The following is an 18,506-nucleotide window of genomic DNA, read 5'->3' as shown; positions in this document are numbered from 1 at the left end:
ATTGCTGGTAAATTTTTTTGACAAAACATATTATGCCGTCGAAATAACCTTTGAGCTGATTTTTATTGAAATATAATTACGATAATTATTATGTTAAATGAAAAATATTATTAATAACATTATTGTAGGTTTCTCATTGGCGATTGTTTTAGTCAAAATGAAAGTATTCAAATCAATAGAACGTTTGGGTAAACAACGGATGAACAAATAATTAATATTTAAATACGTATTACTATCCATAGCCGAGATGGCCCAGTGGTTAGAACGCGTGCATCTTAACCGATGATTTCGGGTTCAAACCCAGGCAGGCACCACTGAATTTTCATGTGCTTAATTTGTGTATATAATTCATCTCGTGCTCAGCGGTGAAGGAAAACATCGTGAGGAAACCTGCATGTGTCTAATTTCAACGAAATTCTGCCACATGTGTATTCCGCCAACCCGCATTGGAGCATCGTGGTGGAATATGCTCCAAACCATCTCCTCAATGGGAGAGGAGGCCTAATGGCCTTTTAACTTAATTTACAGGAAATTTACAGGCTGCTAATGCTAAAAATAATAATACTATCCATAAACGTTTTCATAATGACTATACTCTATTGTAGTTAATAAGCATTACCTTATTCTCTCTAAGGTTCAAGAAACGCAACGAATCTAACTTGTTCAACATGAATTTTGATATCATCGTCAAATTATTCTCAGACAGATCCAGATTCTGGAGACTGTTCTCGAGACCGGCGAAGGAGGCTGGGGATAGTTCAGTTACACCACAGTCTCGAAGAGATAACGTTTTTATTTTCGCATTACGGAACGCGTCCTCCTGAAAAATACATTAAAATAAGCGAAACGAATAAAAACCCAAGAATATAGTGAAATAAAAAAGAATTGATAATGTTTATATATTTTTTCGTTGCACAACAAATAACAAATATTTAGCATACTTTAAACCTATAAAATATCTATTTAAAACCAAATTATAATAATAAAGAGTATAAATTAATGGAGGGGTTATTATAATTTTACATTACTTACTCTTATTGTAAAAATAGGATTTCCATTGAGACTTGTCGTGTTTAAGATATTAAAGTATTTAAACGAACCCGGTAAAAGGATTTTTATGTTGTTTTGGTCCAATCTGAAAATGATAAGGAATGATTTTAAAATTCAAATGTGTTCGTAGATTTTTTTACTTATTTGTAACTTAGCAATGGTCCAACTTGGTTTGTTTTGTTGGAATCTGTATTAATATTGGCCCTAATAGCCCGCGCACGTCAGCGTCACCGGTTTGGGAGGCGAGTAAACACAAATACCAGTTTGATGTTTACCTTAGAGATAATTTATGGGCAGGAAAAAGACAAAATGTTTTCTCTCAAAAAATGCACAGGAGTCCATTATAGGTTATATTAAAAGAACTCACTTTAGATAATCCAGAGACAGCTTCACACCATTAAGATCATGAGCTGGTGGAACCTGCTTAATAAGATTGTTAGAAAGATCTAAGTGACGGAGCTGGCGAAGTGGAGACAGCTCCTCGTAAGGAATCAACGTGAGCTGGTTGTCACCAAGGAGAAGCTGCAAGAGTAAGGCCGATATATTAATATGGAAGAAATTTTTACCAAAACGGCTTCAAATTAGAAATAAATAAATAATTAAGGCAGTGTTAATTGTTATTTTCTGATATATTTACAATTTATAACATCTAATTCGTTATAATAAAAAAAAAAATACACTCAAATCAATGGAAATCTCCCATTTTATTATCTTTGGTCATAATAAGTTATGTCTTAAAAAAATACTTAAATATTTTAAATTTAGGTATTTTCACAGAATATTATTCATTGTATTATATATAAACAACTTACCTTACTTAGTCTGCTCATACCATCTCTGAAGACTCCACTGTCGATCACAGATAAATGGTTCCCATGTAAATCTAGTGTTTCGAGAATCAGCAGTCCCGAGAACGCATCGAGAGGTAGGGTGGCAATTGAATTATCAGATAATATTAATGTTTGTAATGAGTTCTCCAATCCTAGCCAATTATCGCCCGTTATTTCTGTGATTTCATTACCTGAAACAAAAATATATCATTATCGGTACGGGAAAAGAAATAACTCATTTTGTACGATCAAGACTATTTTCCAATAAATTAAATGCAACCAAAACTTTAGGAAAATATAAAATTAACATCATAAATTTGGTACACAATACAAAGCTTTTACATCATAAAGATGTCAAATCCTACAAAACGTCAGTTGTATTTATTAAAAAATAGCCCAAGTAATTAAGTATAAAAAATATCCCGCACACAGTTCTTGACGGATAATGAATGATGAGAATATTATATTTATTAGGTTGTTAGCTGATTTAATAATGTAGCTGGAATAATAAAAGCTCTTTCCTCGAGGAAAAAACTGTAATGAGGCATTGAGAACGCCATAACCCGATGTAGTATTAGAGCTGAGAATACTTCACGGAGCGAATTATGACTTTAGATTAAATTTGTATAAATTGTATATTTTTTAGAGACTATGGAAAATACTTTTAACTTTCTTTTGACAAAATATTTTTGGTAATTCTCATTTAAATATCCTTCCTACAGCGGCTACAGTATTTGTCTCTATAATAAGATTCCAATTTCACTAATAAATAAGGCATTGATCTATACAAGATTCTATTAAAGATAAAAAAGCGTGGACTTAATATGAATTGATTTCTAGGCACGATATCTATAAAAAATATTGTACTTTACTACTCTGTAAATAAAATGGTGGAAAATAGTAACTACTGAGTTTCTTGCTGGTTTTTCTCGTTAGAATCTACTTTCCAAACTTGTTGTAGTTTTACATTTCGTTCAAAACTGTAGCATGACGATTCAAAAGTACTTTTATGAGTCTACTTGAAAGTAAAAATAATTTGATTTTGGTTTAAAAAATATAATTCAGCCAAAATTTATCTAATTTCATTTATGTATTTAATTTCACAATATTCCATTTATCACTGTAATGCAAATTTTACGTTGTTGAATTAATTACATCACAACTTAAATGGCATTTTGAAATAAAAGCAACATAGCGTAGGTACAAGTTTAACAGGAGCAATTTACAACGCAAGAAGACAAGTAATTATTAGATGCAAACATCTTTAGAGAAAATTAACACCATTAAAGAAGCATAAAATGAAAAGCTTATCTCTTATGAAAAGGACCCAAATGTAAATTCGTTGACTGAAATTTTGACACAGTCACATATTAGAAGAAATAACATTGTCCTATTTTTTGGTATAAGCTACGAAGTAAATGGAGAAAACGACAAAAATTTGGTATTTTTACTAATAATAAGTTATAATAAAAGGAGAGTCAATTATTCAATTATAACTTGGATTGGCTGACTAGCAAATTGGTCACCACTACCGGTAAGTAATTTTAATTATTTCTTACATCAAAGTCAAAGTCAAAAAACTACCACCAAATAAGAATCGGCGAAATAAACTCATCGGCATATTTTTTTTAAATGTTATTTTTTATGATTATTGTTTTTATACAATAACAATAAATACATTTTTGTTATTTGAGACAGCCTGGAGGCGATTATCTCATTTCCAACTTTCAAGGTGTGCAATCAACTAAGAAGTCATTCATTTTGTAATATCCTTTTAGCACACAAACGCTCTTTAACGATTCTTTTAAATTGAATTTAAGAATTATTTTATTATAAATTTCATAATTTAAAACACCATATATCGTATAATGCTTTACACATAACATGATTACAATATATATGTACATATACATTACACACATGTATAACGGGCCCTGTTCTAGTTGGTTTCTTGTTGATTTAGATCTATTTGAGAGGCTATCGTAGCATGATTTAATATTTCCTTATTAAATTCCTTCCAGCCTTTGTAAGACCCCTTAGCTGGCGATGATCTAGATACTTATACAATTCTAGAATTACTTTTTGCTATGTCTTACGGTGAATATTACACATACACCAGCAACATTACATATATACCAGCATAGCGACCTATAACTGTCTCTTTTTAATCTAGTTCCTATATTTATTTAAAATAAAAATAAAATAATTCTTACCCGTTAAATCAAGTAGGCGCAATTTCTGGAGGTACCTTAACGCTCGGCTCGGGACTGATGTTAACCTGTCCTGTTTCAGCTCCAATTCCCAGAGTGTATTGTCTAGTCCATAAAATGCCTCATCTTGGATGCTCTCTAGCGGATTCTGGTTTATAGCCAGTCTGTACATACCTGGAATTTATAAAGTTATACAAATCTGTGATACATTATTCCAAATAAAATATGGTGCCTCAGGAAATATCTTTCCTACATTATGTATCATACGTTACGTAATTCTGTTACCCAATGGCATCGAAATATTAAGGTATATTTCGTAACGTAAGATTTAACTTCTTACGAGAAAAAATACTATTTTCAAAATAAGTAAGAATGTGAGCATATAAGAGAATTATTAACGGTGGTAACCCCACTAAAACTGCTTCCAAAAAAATATATCTCTCGTGAATGTATTCAAGTGTTTGCCATAATCTACAAAATAGGTTAAGGAATTCAGTTACGTTCAAATATTTAAACGTTTACATAAAACCATGTACATATAATACGTATAGGTATATATTTGTCGACCCGATCTCTTAATTAACTGTTTAAACAAGTTCAGGTGGTCTCGTTGGCGAATGGCAATCTCGGTGCCCTAACTTTGACAGTGTACTTTGTTGAATATAACAGTATATATTAATTATAACTTAATATAGAACTTTTAAGTTAACATGGTTATTTTTATTAGTACATGCATTTAAAACGGGATATTTGCAATGTCTTTTATTTACATTATCTACGAATGTCTTGTTCACGAGACTTCGTTGTATATTCATAATGTCGAATTATCGATCCACCAAATAAAAATAAAAACATGGTAAATATCCCGTTTTAAATACTTAAATATAATATTGGACAACATCACATACATTACTCTGATCCCAATGTAAGTAGCTAAAGCACTTGTATGTATTATGGAAAATCAGAAGTAACGACGGTACCACATACACCCAGACCCAAAACAACATAGAAAACTAACTACATTGACTCGGCCGGGAATCGAACCCGGGACTTCGAAGTGTGACCATGAAAACCGGTGTACACACAACTCGACCACGGAGGTCGTCAAAATACTTGTAATATAGGACTGTTTAATAGTTCGTATTTTTTTATCTGAACTGCAAAATTTAATTCCGTATTTAATTTTGATTTATTTAGTAAATAAATAATAGTTATTATTGTTGCTAGGAAGCCTTACGATGGTTACCTAAAGGCTTTTAGTTATTTGAAGAACTAGAAGATCATTCCCAAAATGAGCATCCTCAAAGATTAATAAAACATTTATAATACTTTTATGTTATTTATTAATTATCAGAAAGAGATAGCGAAGTATGTCGAAAGCTATGTACGTGGAGTACAAAAAAAAAGTTTAATAGTAGGTTCTGTTTCAAAGGTGGAGCTGAACAATCTTCGTAATGGGTCACGGAGCCCCTTGTATTATTCAGAACGTCCACCGCAGTCCGCCAGTTATTCTCGTTAAGCTATTTTCTACATAAAACACCTGATACCCTAGAGAATTTCTCTTTCAAATAGAGTTAGCCCTTACTTTGCTATTGTTGTAAAACTGTTGATAATGTAATTTTTAAAATAAATTCATTCTGTAGCGATAACATCTAGACTAACTCGATAGGCATATTTGATGTAAAAACAATTTTGTTATATTACGTTAATTTATAAAATTGTCAATAATATTATCTCACCCGTAGCTTGGAAGAAATGAGGCTCAAGATCTCTGATCTTGTTTCCAGTGAGCTGCAATGTGAACACTTTCGAGCTGTTGACTGCAGCTGGTACTCGGAGGATAGGAACATGTTTGCAGGTCACTATTCCTAGGTCACCAGCCGGCTTTGAACACGTGCAGAGAGCTTGAAACAGACACGGTGGGTGACCGGTGTCTACGTGTAACTGAAACAGAATCGCATTGTTATTTTTGTAATTGTATGAAATATTCTATCTAAAAGAACCAATTGGCAGCCAGCTAGCCATCTTCATACGCTAATATTTCATTCGAATTATTGAATTGAATTGAAAAATAATATTCCGATTTTAAACATATAGACTAAATATTTTTTTAATGAATTGTTATAGTCCACCAGTCGTTATGAAAATAACAATAATAATATAAGTTTTGTTATATTTTATTATCGATCTGTATATTTTTTCACATTAATAATCATTCGGTATAATTGACAAGACTTTATTTTTAGTATAATGCCGGCAAGAAAACAAAGCAAGCAAGAAAAGAAGAATAAAGACGAAGCAGCAAAGGTAAATGCGCCAGAAATAATTTAAATTTTTGCGTTGTACACCCTAGGTAAGGATTAAAAAGTCTGTTTAAAATTAACAACTAATATTTTAAAATTTTATTGCTACATATATTTTATGTTGAGTACTTTGAACGTTAATATCCCGTGAAATTAAGTAGGCATTTATATTAAATAGATTTAACGAACCAATGACCCTGAATGTATCGGGAAAAGGTCGATCTCATTTTGTTGAATTGTTGAATATTATATTGTATAATTTCATACGACAATCCTTTACATATAGCTTTGTTTTGGTATTTATTTCATCAGAATTATATAATTATGTACTACGTTTTTAATAAAGACTTGGTATATATATTTTTAATTAATTTTAATTATCATAATAATCATTTAAATTTGAAATAAGAAAAAGAGCATAGTTTTTTTTTTATGAGAATCAGATAAATCACATAACAGTTCAGTTTAATTACTGATTTCAGTCTTTTAAGTATGTTTACATACAATATTTAATTTTGTATTATTGTCATGCTCCACACTAGATGTGTTATCAGATTTCATGAATTTCTATTAATCCTAGAGGTTGGCTGGTGTAAAAATTATTAGTGATAAAGAGACATTAGTTGGTACTACTAAATATACTCTTGATTTTAGGGTGGAACTAACTTGCTCAAAATATGCTCGGGCCTTGCTCAGCCTCAATCAGGTTATCGTATAAATTGATATTAATTGTTGAATTAATATAGAAAACGACAATATATATCACATTAGATTTGCTCAGTAATGTTCTAAGAAATAAATGAATTTAAAATATATTAGTAACAATAGTTTTGTATATATGCGTATTAAGTTATTTAGTAGGTAGAGTAGAATTAAGTATATAAAATGTTTAATTAACATTTATATAAGGGCAATAATTCAAGAAGGTACTTACTTCTAGAGCTCTCGCTAAGGACGCCCATATCATTAAAATGAATGTGACCACAATGAGGGTGTATCCGAACTTGATTATCGCCATCAAACTCTGTAACAAAAGATATAAATTCAAAAAAGGTCCCATACAATATAATAATACTAAAACATTGTTAATGTTTGAATATGTATTGAGATACATAAACGTTTATAAAATGTCTTTAAATTTGAGAAAATCTTTTATCTTTCATAAGAATTATGTTTATTTAAGTGATGATTTTGTCAATCAATAATGTTTATGTTCAACGATGTTATATAACAAAAGCAAATTTCTATTGTAAGTGTCACAATTACTTGAAGAATAACACAGCATGCACAAAAAGAAAACAAATCAACATCTCAACCTCAATCAATTTAAAAAGGAAATATTTATGACGGAGAAATTATAAAAAATATATGTATGAGAAAGGATGCATACATTCAGACATATTTTTTGCTGCCTAGAATGATCTTTTTTATAGATGCAAAATGTGTAGGTTATAGGGTCGGGTTTCGTCACGGTAGCATGCGAAAGCGATCCCGAGGCGCTCGCCGAAGACCGACGAAGAGGGTACCGTTGGTTTTTTAGTGAGTTTAACGCTGTACTAGGGTACCGGCGATAAACCCCCCCTCCCCCCAAACTCGTAATGCGTACTAAAAGGTAAGAGGGTCAGGTCATTCAGAAGTACTTGTGTAATAAAATATAACATTACTTTTGCTATTTTAACAAACCTTCGAATCCGAAATATAAAACGAACATAGTACAAAACTAATAATAAAATATATGTATATGTAGATGTTACTTGTGTACCTGAGCGTTGTATAGCTACCGATATAACTTATGCAAATATATATGAACGTAAAGATAACTTCATTGTCGTGTAAAATATTTGTTTAACCCTTATATTTGTGTTTTCGTTATCCGAAAGGATGAACAAAATGAAAAAGCTAGACGATGTTTTCAAACCAATGTTATTCTTATACGATAAAGAAGTATGTAATAAATGATATTACGTATTATTTGAATATTATGTTTGATATTTTTATATTTATGAACAGAATACTCGATAGCTTTGGTATGTTATGTAATGTAACTTCAAAGAATTAAAGAAAATACGAAAGAGGATTTGATACGTAAATGTATTTATTAAAAGGATGTAAAAAGACAATTTCGCCACGACCAACGGAAAAAGTCGTAATAAATAAATATGTGAGTTTACCATAACTTATAAATGCGTAAACAAATTCGGATGTTTGGGGTATCATTAGAATATTTCCATCGATTCAAGTATTCAGAGGTGTCGTGTTTGTTAATGTTTAAGGTTTTTTTTTTTTCGATTGCAAAACATATGTGTACTAATTTTTTTTAACATTAACAGCCTATAAATTTCCCACTGCTGGGCTAAGGCCTCCTCTCCCTTTGAGGAGAAGGTTTGGAGCATATTCCACCACGCTGCTCCAATGCGGGTTGGGGGATACACATGTGACAGAATTTCGTTGAAATTAGACTCATGCAGGTTTACCTCACGTTTCCTCATGCTTTCCTTCACCGCCGAGCACAAGATGAATTATAAGCACAAATGAAGTACATGAAAATTCAGTGGTGCTTGCCTGGGCTTGAACCCGCAATCATCGGGTAAGACGCAGGCGTTCTAACCACTTATGTACTAGTGTTATACGTCAATATTGAACGTTGTATATAACCACAATTAATATTCGTATCCAATTGATCATGCCTTGGCGCTAGAACTAGAAATGCTATAACATCAAACACTGTGATTATGTATTTGAATGAAATTACAGTTATTAGTATTAACTCAGAATACGTAATAGTGCTATGATTATTATTCTATAGATTTTTATCGTATTGTATCAACTCTATGTTGTATCTAAGTTATGTGAAGCAACATTGGTTTATATGTAGTCTATAAAAATATTAAAATATATCTCTTTAAATACTTTATAATGAAAATGACACTTTATATAACTAAAAAAAAATTAAAAAAAAATTATTGACATGAAAAGTTAACATAGTCACAGAACAACCAGAGGTCCCGCACTAGGCAAGCCTGTCTTGCGGGTACCAACTATCGGTTACAATTTCAAATGTTTAAACGAGAGCTCGGACGATATACGATCCCATAAAGAATTACTAAATAATATTATAAGCATCTAAGTCATTAGCTTATTAGAAATTAATTTAATTTTATTATAATATCTTTCACAATCAGAATAGTAAGCATTCAAATAACTAATTTATTTATTGTTAATTCGTCATATTATAAAGTAAAGTCCTCCCGCCGCGTCTCAAATACACTCAAATTGATTTTTATACGGTTTACACTGGTCGTTTTATGGCGGTGGCTTTACATTTAATTCAACACTGTTACATGACGATTCAAAAGTACTTTTATGAGTCTACTTGAAAATATGAATGTTTTAAGGACCCTTATTCTAGTCGTCCGGGTCTGGTAGCTAGTATACGATATAATTGAAAATAAGTTTTCATATCAAGTCAATAGCAAGTATACGAAGTCTCTTGAAAGACAGTTACTATAAATAACATCATATTAATTCGGCTATTACAAGGTATAGTTCTCTGCATATACGGAGACATACCGACCGAAATACCGAAAATGTTTCTTTCTTCTTTTATAAAGAAAATAATAGTTCATAAAGAACTTAATTATATTAATCCTTTTATATACAATTATTTATTTTGTGGTATAATTTAATTAGGTATCAATTCCCATATGTTATTTTCAATCCATCCGCTGGGAAGAACATTGCAATTGCGGTCCGAATTTCTACAAACAATAATGTTTACGATTGTGTATCACATTCAAGCGATTTCGAACTCTACATCGAAAGACATAAGGTCGTTTTTATGTTTCAAGTAGTATAGGTATGAATTATTCTGAGCACGATTGGTGATATGTTGATGGAATGCCGTATCTTGATTAGAGAGTGAAGTTTATATAATATCTGTGGTAATGCTTTTTGTATATTTAAGTACTTCGTATATGGTAAACGTGTGTGTTATCAACACGTGTCGGTGATAAAACTGTCTGTAATAAACTTAAGTTGTCTACGAAAAATTGATACAATAATAAATAAATAAATATTGAACAACATCACATACATCACTTTGATTCCGGGAATCGAATCCGGGACCTCAGAGTAGCGTATCCATGAAAACCGGTGTACACACTACTCGACCACGGAGGTCGTCCGCCGTGTGATACAATGCTATTGTTTTTACTGTTTTTGAAACAAAAATTGCAAGCTGTGTGCAAGCCCGTCTGGGTAGGTATCGCCCACTCATCAGATATTCTACCGCCAAACAGCAGTACTCAGTAATGTTGTGCTACGATTTGAAAGATGAGTGAGCCAGTGTAAGTAAAGGCAAAAGGGACATAACATATTTTTACGATGTTTCTTACAGCGCCTTTTTCTTTGAGCGGTGGTGACCACTTACTATGATTTACTCGTCCACCTACATATATCATAAAAATAAACCTCAGATTGCTAAAAATTTAGTATAATTGCAACACTCAAAGCAGTTCTTTAAGTGTTAACAGATATTTTACTCGTTAGAAAAATGATTATATCATAAAGTATATTATACTCTATGACAAAACGGTCAAGGTGACAAATAAAACAAAGGACGTTACAAATACAATGGATTTGAAGATTACCTTTTGAGTCTTACAAGTAGTTTCATTTGAAGGAGCGCGCTTTCTTTCTAAGGAAATCCATAATTTAATATGATGTAATTTAATTTATATATACAAACAGCCGAAGTCAAATTTAAAAAAAAAGAAGTTTAATACTATAATCATTCTTAACGCCACAGTCAGTCACTAAAGGGGAAATAATTAGCTTAATTATCGGATACTGTGACTGCTCATGACAATCTGGATGTGTTTTTTTTTTAATTATCTGGGAATCAAATTAGTAGTGTTTGTGTGACCACAGAACAAACTCCAAATAAAATAAATAAACTCCTCATAATATTAGTACGTTAAGAGTTTCGCATCTAAGGAGTAAAACGGGAACTATAATTTTACTTGTAGTAGGACTTTGTGCAGTCATGCCAATTGCTGATGTGAACTCTACTGCTGAACGTGAAGTATTGGATTAGCGCGTTCCTTTTTTGGTCGTTCATCGCAAACTGAAAAAAATAGTTACGGTACTAACTGTTTAAGTACAAACACAGCCATATGAATTATTATTTGCTCGGCTGCCGTGTCTTATAAAAATATATGAAAAGAACTCAAAACGAATGAAGAAAAAGAAGATATTGTACTCGTAACAGGGATTATGCAAGTACTTCTAACTTTTGTGTGTAAACATTTGCATGAACATTGTTCAAGGTTTCGTTTTTGTGTTCTTTTGATATGGAGATAAAGTTTTTGAATATCCCTGGTATTTCTTGAGAAGCGTCTTAGTGCCTGAGATAAAAATATTGCTTTCTTTTCATCGCTAAGTTCTAGTCAAATATTTTGCTTCGAATCTAATAGAGTTGGTATTATAATTGTGAAACTCGATTATTGTCTGCTTGATACGTTATTACGGCTTAACCAGTATAATTAGATCACAATATTCGACATAAAGGTTGTTAGGGACGGGCGTATACGTACATAGGCATGTATATAAGTAACGGAATTTACGAGAAAAATAAAATTTGGGGCAAACAATCACGCTCGAACTGCTGGACGAACTTTGATAAAATTGGTACAGAACTCGATTACGTTGGGGAATAGAATATGAGGATGACTTTTTAAAAACATTAATGGTAATTTACTGCATTAAAATTTAATTTGTGATGAACGGTTGTATCTTTGCTAATATGAAATTATTAATTATCAATTATATTTATATTTATAAGTTTCATTTTTAAGAGGAATAGGTATTCTAATCAGCACGCGTGATCGAAATTCATTCATTTTTCTTTTTATTTTATAAATTATAGCAAGAAAAAATCTACCACCGTTTCAGAAACTCCTCAGTTTGAAAAGAAACGACGAAAATATTTTTATATCTTTTTTTATTGATAGTTTTTAAATTGCATTTACATTGCAATTTTCTTTTTTTGTTTGAATTCGATCCGTTATATTTAGAAGGTGTTTTATCTTCTAACGATACGAAGACATTGGATTTATAATATCCTTTAGTACACAAACTTTTTGATTTTTTGAAAAAAGCAATTAAATAATTTTGAACATTTCTGTGGTAATGATGCTAAAATGTATACATTGAACTAATGAATTATCAATACTGTTAAGTCGAGTAATATTCATAACAAATTTAAGCTTCTTCCTATTTTCTAGTTATATTAGTATAACAAATGTGACGTCATAATGTATACGTCACATTGCTGTAAAAGTCTTTTATATTTTACGAAAAATATAACATTAAAAAATAGCCTGTTAATAATGTGAATAACTAATAAATTTCATAAAGTAAACAGATTTTTTTCATTTCTATAGTTTCTTCGTTGCATTTGGTATTGCCCAATACAACCAAAAGAATAAGATTAAAATACTGCCAAAAGTTGTCATGTCATGTCTAAATTGTCATGTGCTATCTGAAATTGTATTGGCTTATATTCTCATCCCTTATGCATTAGCGTACATTAATTTAACATTGTAGTATTTTTTTTTTATTTATTTTTTTTAATATACAACATCCACGCACTCCCAGTTGCCCGTGCCTTTTTTTACATTTTATTTTTATAAATTGTGGCGTTATTTTATATTTTTACATCATTGTACTAAACATCAGCAGATCTTTGCTGGACTTCGCGAGCTTGTCGTCTTCTTGGAAGACGTGGCCCACACTGACATTTTTTTTTCAGTTTAAAATAATATATGAATAATATATGGTAATATATAATATATAAAAATACTGTATATAGTAGTTCTTTTTTTTTTATCCGAATTACTGTAATCCAGCTGGCCCTGCTCCGTGCTCGATCAGAGAGAGCACAGCCTCGGCGACTCTGATGTCGCGTTTATGTATAGATGACTTAAGTCTGTGTTAACATCGTACGTATAGACGTTTTAAGGCAGAGTAGCGTTAGGAGTATAATCTTTAATTCATTGTTTATATAGTATCATTTGTTTGGGGTGTGTGTTTCTGTTAATTGTATCACAAGCCAGACATTTTATATATAAGAAATTGTGGGACATGTAATACATGTGTACATACATACGAAACAAATTATATGTAAGAAATGTATATAGAAAAGTAAAAAAACAGCGATAAAAAATGTAGCTGATAAAGTGTTTGATTTCAAAAAATCATGTTCAATTACAAATTTTGATTTCAATAAAAACTATGACCGAACTGTACAGTTCAGTGTTTGATAACTTTCAATAATTGGTTCTCAAAAATTCGGTCTCAATTTGTAGGAGTAGAAGCCACTACACTTCCTCTTGAAACACAAACAGAAATCCAGACAAAATTGCTTTTTAGACTTAGAGCCGAGACGAAACGATTGAACGACAATGTTAACGACGTATGGTACAACAAAATCATACATTGGTTCTCTAATAAAATACGTTCTCAGTTAATAGTAACATTTTAATAACTATTGAAAATTATTCACTCTAATGCACGCCTCGTTGAATGAAAAATTAACCAGCCTTTCGGTCACCAGTTGAGGCTTATAAGGCGGAATTGTTATGTGAATTAGTGAAGTTTCGCCTTTTTGCTTTAAAGTCCCCTTTTTCACGCATTGGAAACCTCGTGAAGGGTACCCGGTCCCCTAATTTGGGGGATTTTTACCCTCTAAAACAACTGCGGTCGCCGTCTTCGGCACGGGGTGGAAAGGATGCGAAATCGTTTCGATTCAACGTATCCGCTGCTCCACCCGTGCTTTGCTCCGCTCGTTACTTTAAGGGTTCTGTTTGAACTTCAAACGGCAGAAAGATATAATTTGAAATTGGAGACGATTGTTTGTGCCGTTTGTACGCTTCCGCATTTACTACAACAGCTCGAACAGCCTATTAGAACCTCCCATAAAAAGGCCCGTTGGGCAGAGGGCACGTTTTTGGGTGCATGAAGAGGATAATTTGAAGGTTGAATTTGAGCTAACGTTTCTTCTACTTCTTCTACCATTTCTTTTAAAACATTTGTACATGCTCGTGATTCGCCTCGATCTCGACAAATTGGTTGGTGAGACAATCGTGGATTTAGGTTGAGTCGAGTGACCCGTAATACATTCGACTGTGTAAGCACTAGTTCGCTTTACTATTCTATTCCCTTTGACTCTTGTCCAAAATACGCGAGGAGACGGAACACGAGGCAAATGACGAACGCACCGTTTGCATATTCGTGCTTGTGCATCGATGGCCCGATTGCTTTATCACTCAGGTGAATTTTAAAATGCAACTTAACATAAAACGCTCCAAATTCCAATATAAATATAATTCTAAATGTATTTTTTTAACGCAAAAACAAGAAGACTGTTGTGAACTGATTTTCATATGTATTTTTTTAATATTTATAAATATAGGAACATCTAACTAATACATGAAATTGAGAACAAATTTAGACTAACTAAATTTCTATTCTAATCTAAAATATTTTTGTATTTTTCGCGTCCACACTAAACAAGATACAGTTTAGTACTTTTTCGAATCCAAAATCGGTGAATAAACGTCTTTAAAGGCTCATTAAAAACAGTGTAATGTTATAAATTTTTTAGTCACCCTCTTAATTATGATTTAATTTTAAGTTTATTGGTCTTAAAATACGTAAGCAAAATTTTAGCTTTTTTTAGTATTAATAAAAGGTAATACTTTGCTCCTCTTAAAGTGGGACGAAATAATCTCCCATTCGGAGGTTCAGCGTCGGTTCATCGAGGAAATTTTAGACGTTGCCAATTCTGAAGAATTTATATAAATCTTATAATATATTAATAGCATAAGCCGATTCTTGTCCCAGTCATTATGGGAGTAGTCATTATGGGGCGATAGCTGCACGTAGAAGATCGGTTATGGTCTCATTTTGAAGAGCTCCAGCCGTAGATGTGGAGAAAATTAAAGAGGACTCTTGATTGCAATTTACTAAATTGTTACGATTTAACAAATAATTAATTTTAGAGAACGGAAAAAAGTTACTGGTCGGGTAGAGAGCGGCTATACGGCTGTATAAAAATAGGATTAGATAGAAAAAGTTAGGATAGAACGTTTCAAATTGCGTTAAGCGGTTGTGATCACTTGTAGCGTCAGTAAAATAATCGTCGGAAGAAATAATTTTTACTATATGTAATGTCAACTATGCGACAAAAAATAAATATTTAAGACTTAAAAAAAAACGTAGTTATAATTATAAACAAAATTTTTTAACGTCATTGAACATCACGTGTTATCTTATTTACTTAAAAGAAATGCTCATTATTGGTTCTGGATGTTATTTAATAAGGTTTTCCGTTCAATTTTGCCTTGTTTTATAATCTCGTAATTAATTTTGTGTTTTTATTTTTAATATGTTATATTGTTCTTCTCTTTAATAAGATACAACTGAATGTTACTTAATATTTCGATTCTTTATATATTGATTTATAATGACCGTGAATGTGTGAGTGTGTGTGATCTAATAAAATTTAACAAAAAATAAATAAAACCATAACAGTGTTGCTAACGGTACTAGTAAACGTCAGTTGACGTCATAGAACGCTCGATTCTAAAACGTCCTATCTCAACAGCATTTAGAAACGGGACATAATTATTTTGTAAAAAGATAGAAGAACTTCATGAAACCTCTGAGCACTATCTTTCAAACTTATAGATAGACGTCTTTTTAATTAACTTTATTATTGAGAACTCTCATTTCATTCTAGTTGATCGAAATAGGTTAAAACTTACAAAGTATTATTGAACTGTGGCATTTTACAGTTTCATCGTGAATTCATATCTTATAAACATATTCATCATCTGTGTGTCTGAATGTAATGGAAATAATAATTTTAAACATTGTTGTATGTATATGAGTCCATAGATGGTTCAGGTTGGACCCGATAGGTGGCGCTGCTATCGAGAATTAAGTAAAAGTCTTATTTCACCCTGACAAACTTGGAATCGGCAGTTATTCTTTGTACAAATAATTCTTCTGTACTAGACCTGCTGACGCCCTGAAGACCCCCCCCCCTTAACGTCTGTATGTATTATATTAAAACTACAAACCTTAATAGGTTTGTATTTTACATTATGCGATTACTTAATTAGTGTTTATAAAACATCTTGTACTTGCGGCATTTAAGTAAAACAATATTAGTAAACCTGTATGCGTCGGGTGTAATTATGACACATAAACACACATCTACAGATATTTAATTATAAAATATTGTGATAATAAGCTCCAAGCATACTCAAACGGTAAAAATGTATGTTTATATCATATCATTAGTAAAATAGAGACAAGATTTCTTAACCCGTGGTTATAATAAGAACCGACTAATTGTTGTTAAGCACATCCATCAATCAAGTACGCCAGCGCTATAACCGCATTGTGTCGGAAAATCAACCCGCCGAGAAAAAACATCCCTAAGAAGGTGGCCGGTCGTAAAAAAATCTACTGAATACTGTTCCGTACGGTATTATAAATATAAAACCCAGTATGCCGATCACACATAGCCAAGCCAGCGTAGGATGTTTTGCTATAGTTTGGATAACGTATTACAAAATATTCAATCAAAATATATTTTATATTCGCATCGTCATTTTACAGAACTACGAGTATATTAAAAGTAAAGCTACAACCGGTTCGTAATGTAAATTCTATCGAGAAGAACCGTCAAGAAACTTTGTAGTTACTGTTTGGAAAACATTTGAAATACAAAGCTATGTTTGTTTAAATACAGTTTCTTATAGTAGTAACCTGCCCGAAAGTCAATAATGATTACCTCAACACTTTTTTATTATCTCCATAATCTTGTGTTCTTTTTTTATGGCATTGGTTGGCGGACGAGCATATGAGCTACCTGATGGTAAGTGGTCACCACCGCTCATACACAATGGCGCTGTAACAAATATTAACCATTCCTTACATCGCCAATGCTGCACCAACCTTGGGAACTAAGATGTTATGTCCCTCGAGCCTGTAGTTACATTGGCTCACTCGCCTTTCAAACCGGAACACAACAATACTAAGTACTGTTGTTTGGTGGTAGAATATCTGATGAGTGGGTGGTACCTACCCAGCCGGGCTTGCACAAAGCCCTACCACCAAGTAAATCTATAAATATGAAAGTATATCTATTAATATTGAACAAATGAAATTAAATTCGTTCCATTGAATACGTACTTCGTATGCCGTACCTAATTCAGAACGGAAAGCTTTAGAACCATCAATGATTTCCGAGGTAATGATTAAACGTTTCTGATATCGTATTGCGGTGAAAAGCAATCACCATTTTATTGTTAAATAGTATTAACGATGTTTGTTCGTACGAAATGTTTGGTTTTAATGAATTCGAGAATAGTAAACAGTGCAATTAATTACATTTATGCGTATTGGTGATATTGAGTTTAGTCCGAATTTTATTTTTAAATGATAAAGTCGAATGCATATGATATACAAGTTGACTCCCGTGGATCCGCTTCCATTTTAGAGTTTGGTCGTTACCTATTACGTACAAAAAATTATATATCTATAGTTATATATAAGCCTTGGTAAATAAGTCCCTTGTGTCAATAGTTTTCTCAATCACCTTTTAAACTGCATTACAACAATAATACTAAATATTGTTCTTAGGTGGTAGAATATAAAATGTGTGGTGCCTATACAGGTTTGCAAAAAGCCCTACCACTAAGTAAATAAGATTATATATAGAAACGTTTAAGAAAGATAAAAACGTAATTTTCAATCCCTTCTATGCAAAAAAAATATATATTTAAAATTTCTGAACCAAAGCATTAGCGTCAGAAAAATAATGGTCTTAAGAATTTCGCTCCCTTCCTTCCTTTCTTGAGTTAATCTGTGGACTCTCTCGCTTGCTTTTAGTGAAGAGTACAATTAATTTAGACTCTTTTCTTTAAGCAAGAGTTGGTAAGCGTACTTATGAGATGCTTATATTTTCATTATACCGGATTGAATGATTCCAGTGATGATCGATAGCTTCATTATTACGAATCTATTTTAAAAAATCGTGG

General features: G+C 31.9%; 1 protein-coding gene across 6 annotated transcripts in view; it reads right to left on the bottom strand.

The window, feature by feature from the left end:
- LOC125067552 (chaoptin) overlaps positions 1-18,506 on the bottom strand; it is an 80,166-nt gene that overhangs the window by 12,104 nt on the left and 49,556 nt on the right. For all 6 annotated transcript variants that reach the window (XM_047676215.1, XM_047676214.1, XM_047676213.1 and 3 more), the window contains 7 exons: positions 7,328-7,417; positions 5,830-6,034; positions 4,094-4,264; positions 1,863-2,071; positions 1,418-1,572; positions 1,033-1,135; positions 620-820 (listed from right to left, as the gene is read on the bottom strand). In XM_047676215.1, the coding sequence (XP_047532171.1) occupies positions 620-820; positions 1,033-1,135; positions 1,418-1,572; positions 1,863-2,071; positions 4,094-4,264; positions 5,830-6,034; positions 7,328-7,417 (1,134 nt within the window). The remainder of the gene's footprint in view (positions 1-619; positions 821-1,032; positions 1,136-1,417; positions 1,573-1,862; positions 2,072-4,093; positions 4,265-5,829; positions 6,035-7,327; positions 7,418-18,506) is intronic.

Source organism: Vanessa atalanta, chromosome 11 (genome assembly GCF_905147765.1).
Source record: "Vanessa atalanta chromosome 11, ilVanAtal1.2, whole genome shotgun sequence".
Lineage (NCBI taxonomy): Eukaryota > Metazoa > Arthropoda > Insecta > Lepidoptera > Nymphalidae > Vanessa > Vanessa atalanta.
Note: the sequence above shows the minus strand (reverse complement) of the source record. Positions and strands in the feature narration are given on the sequence as shown.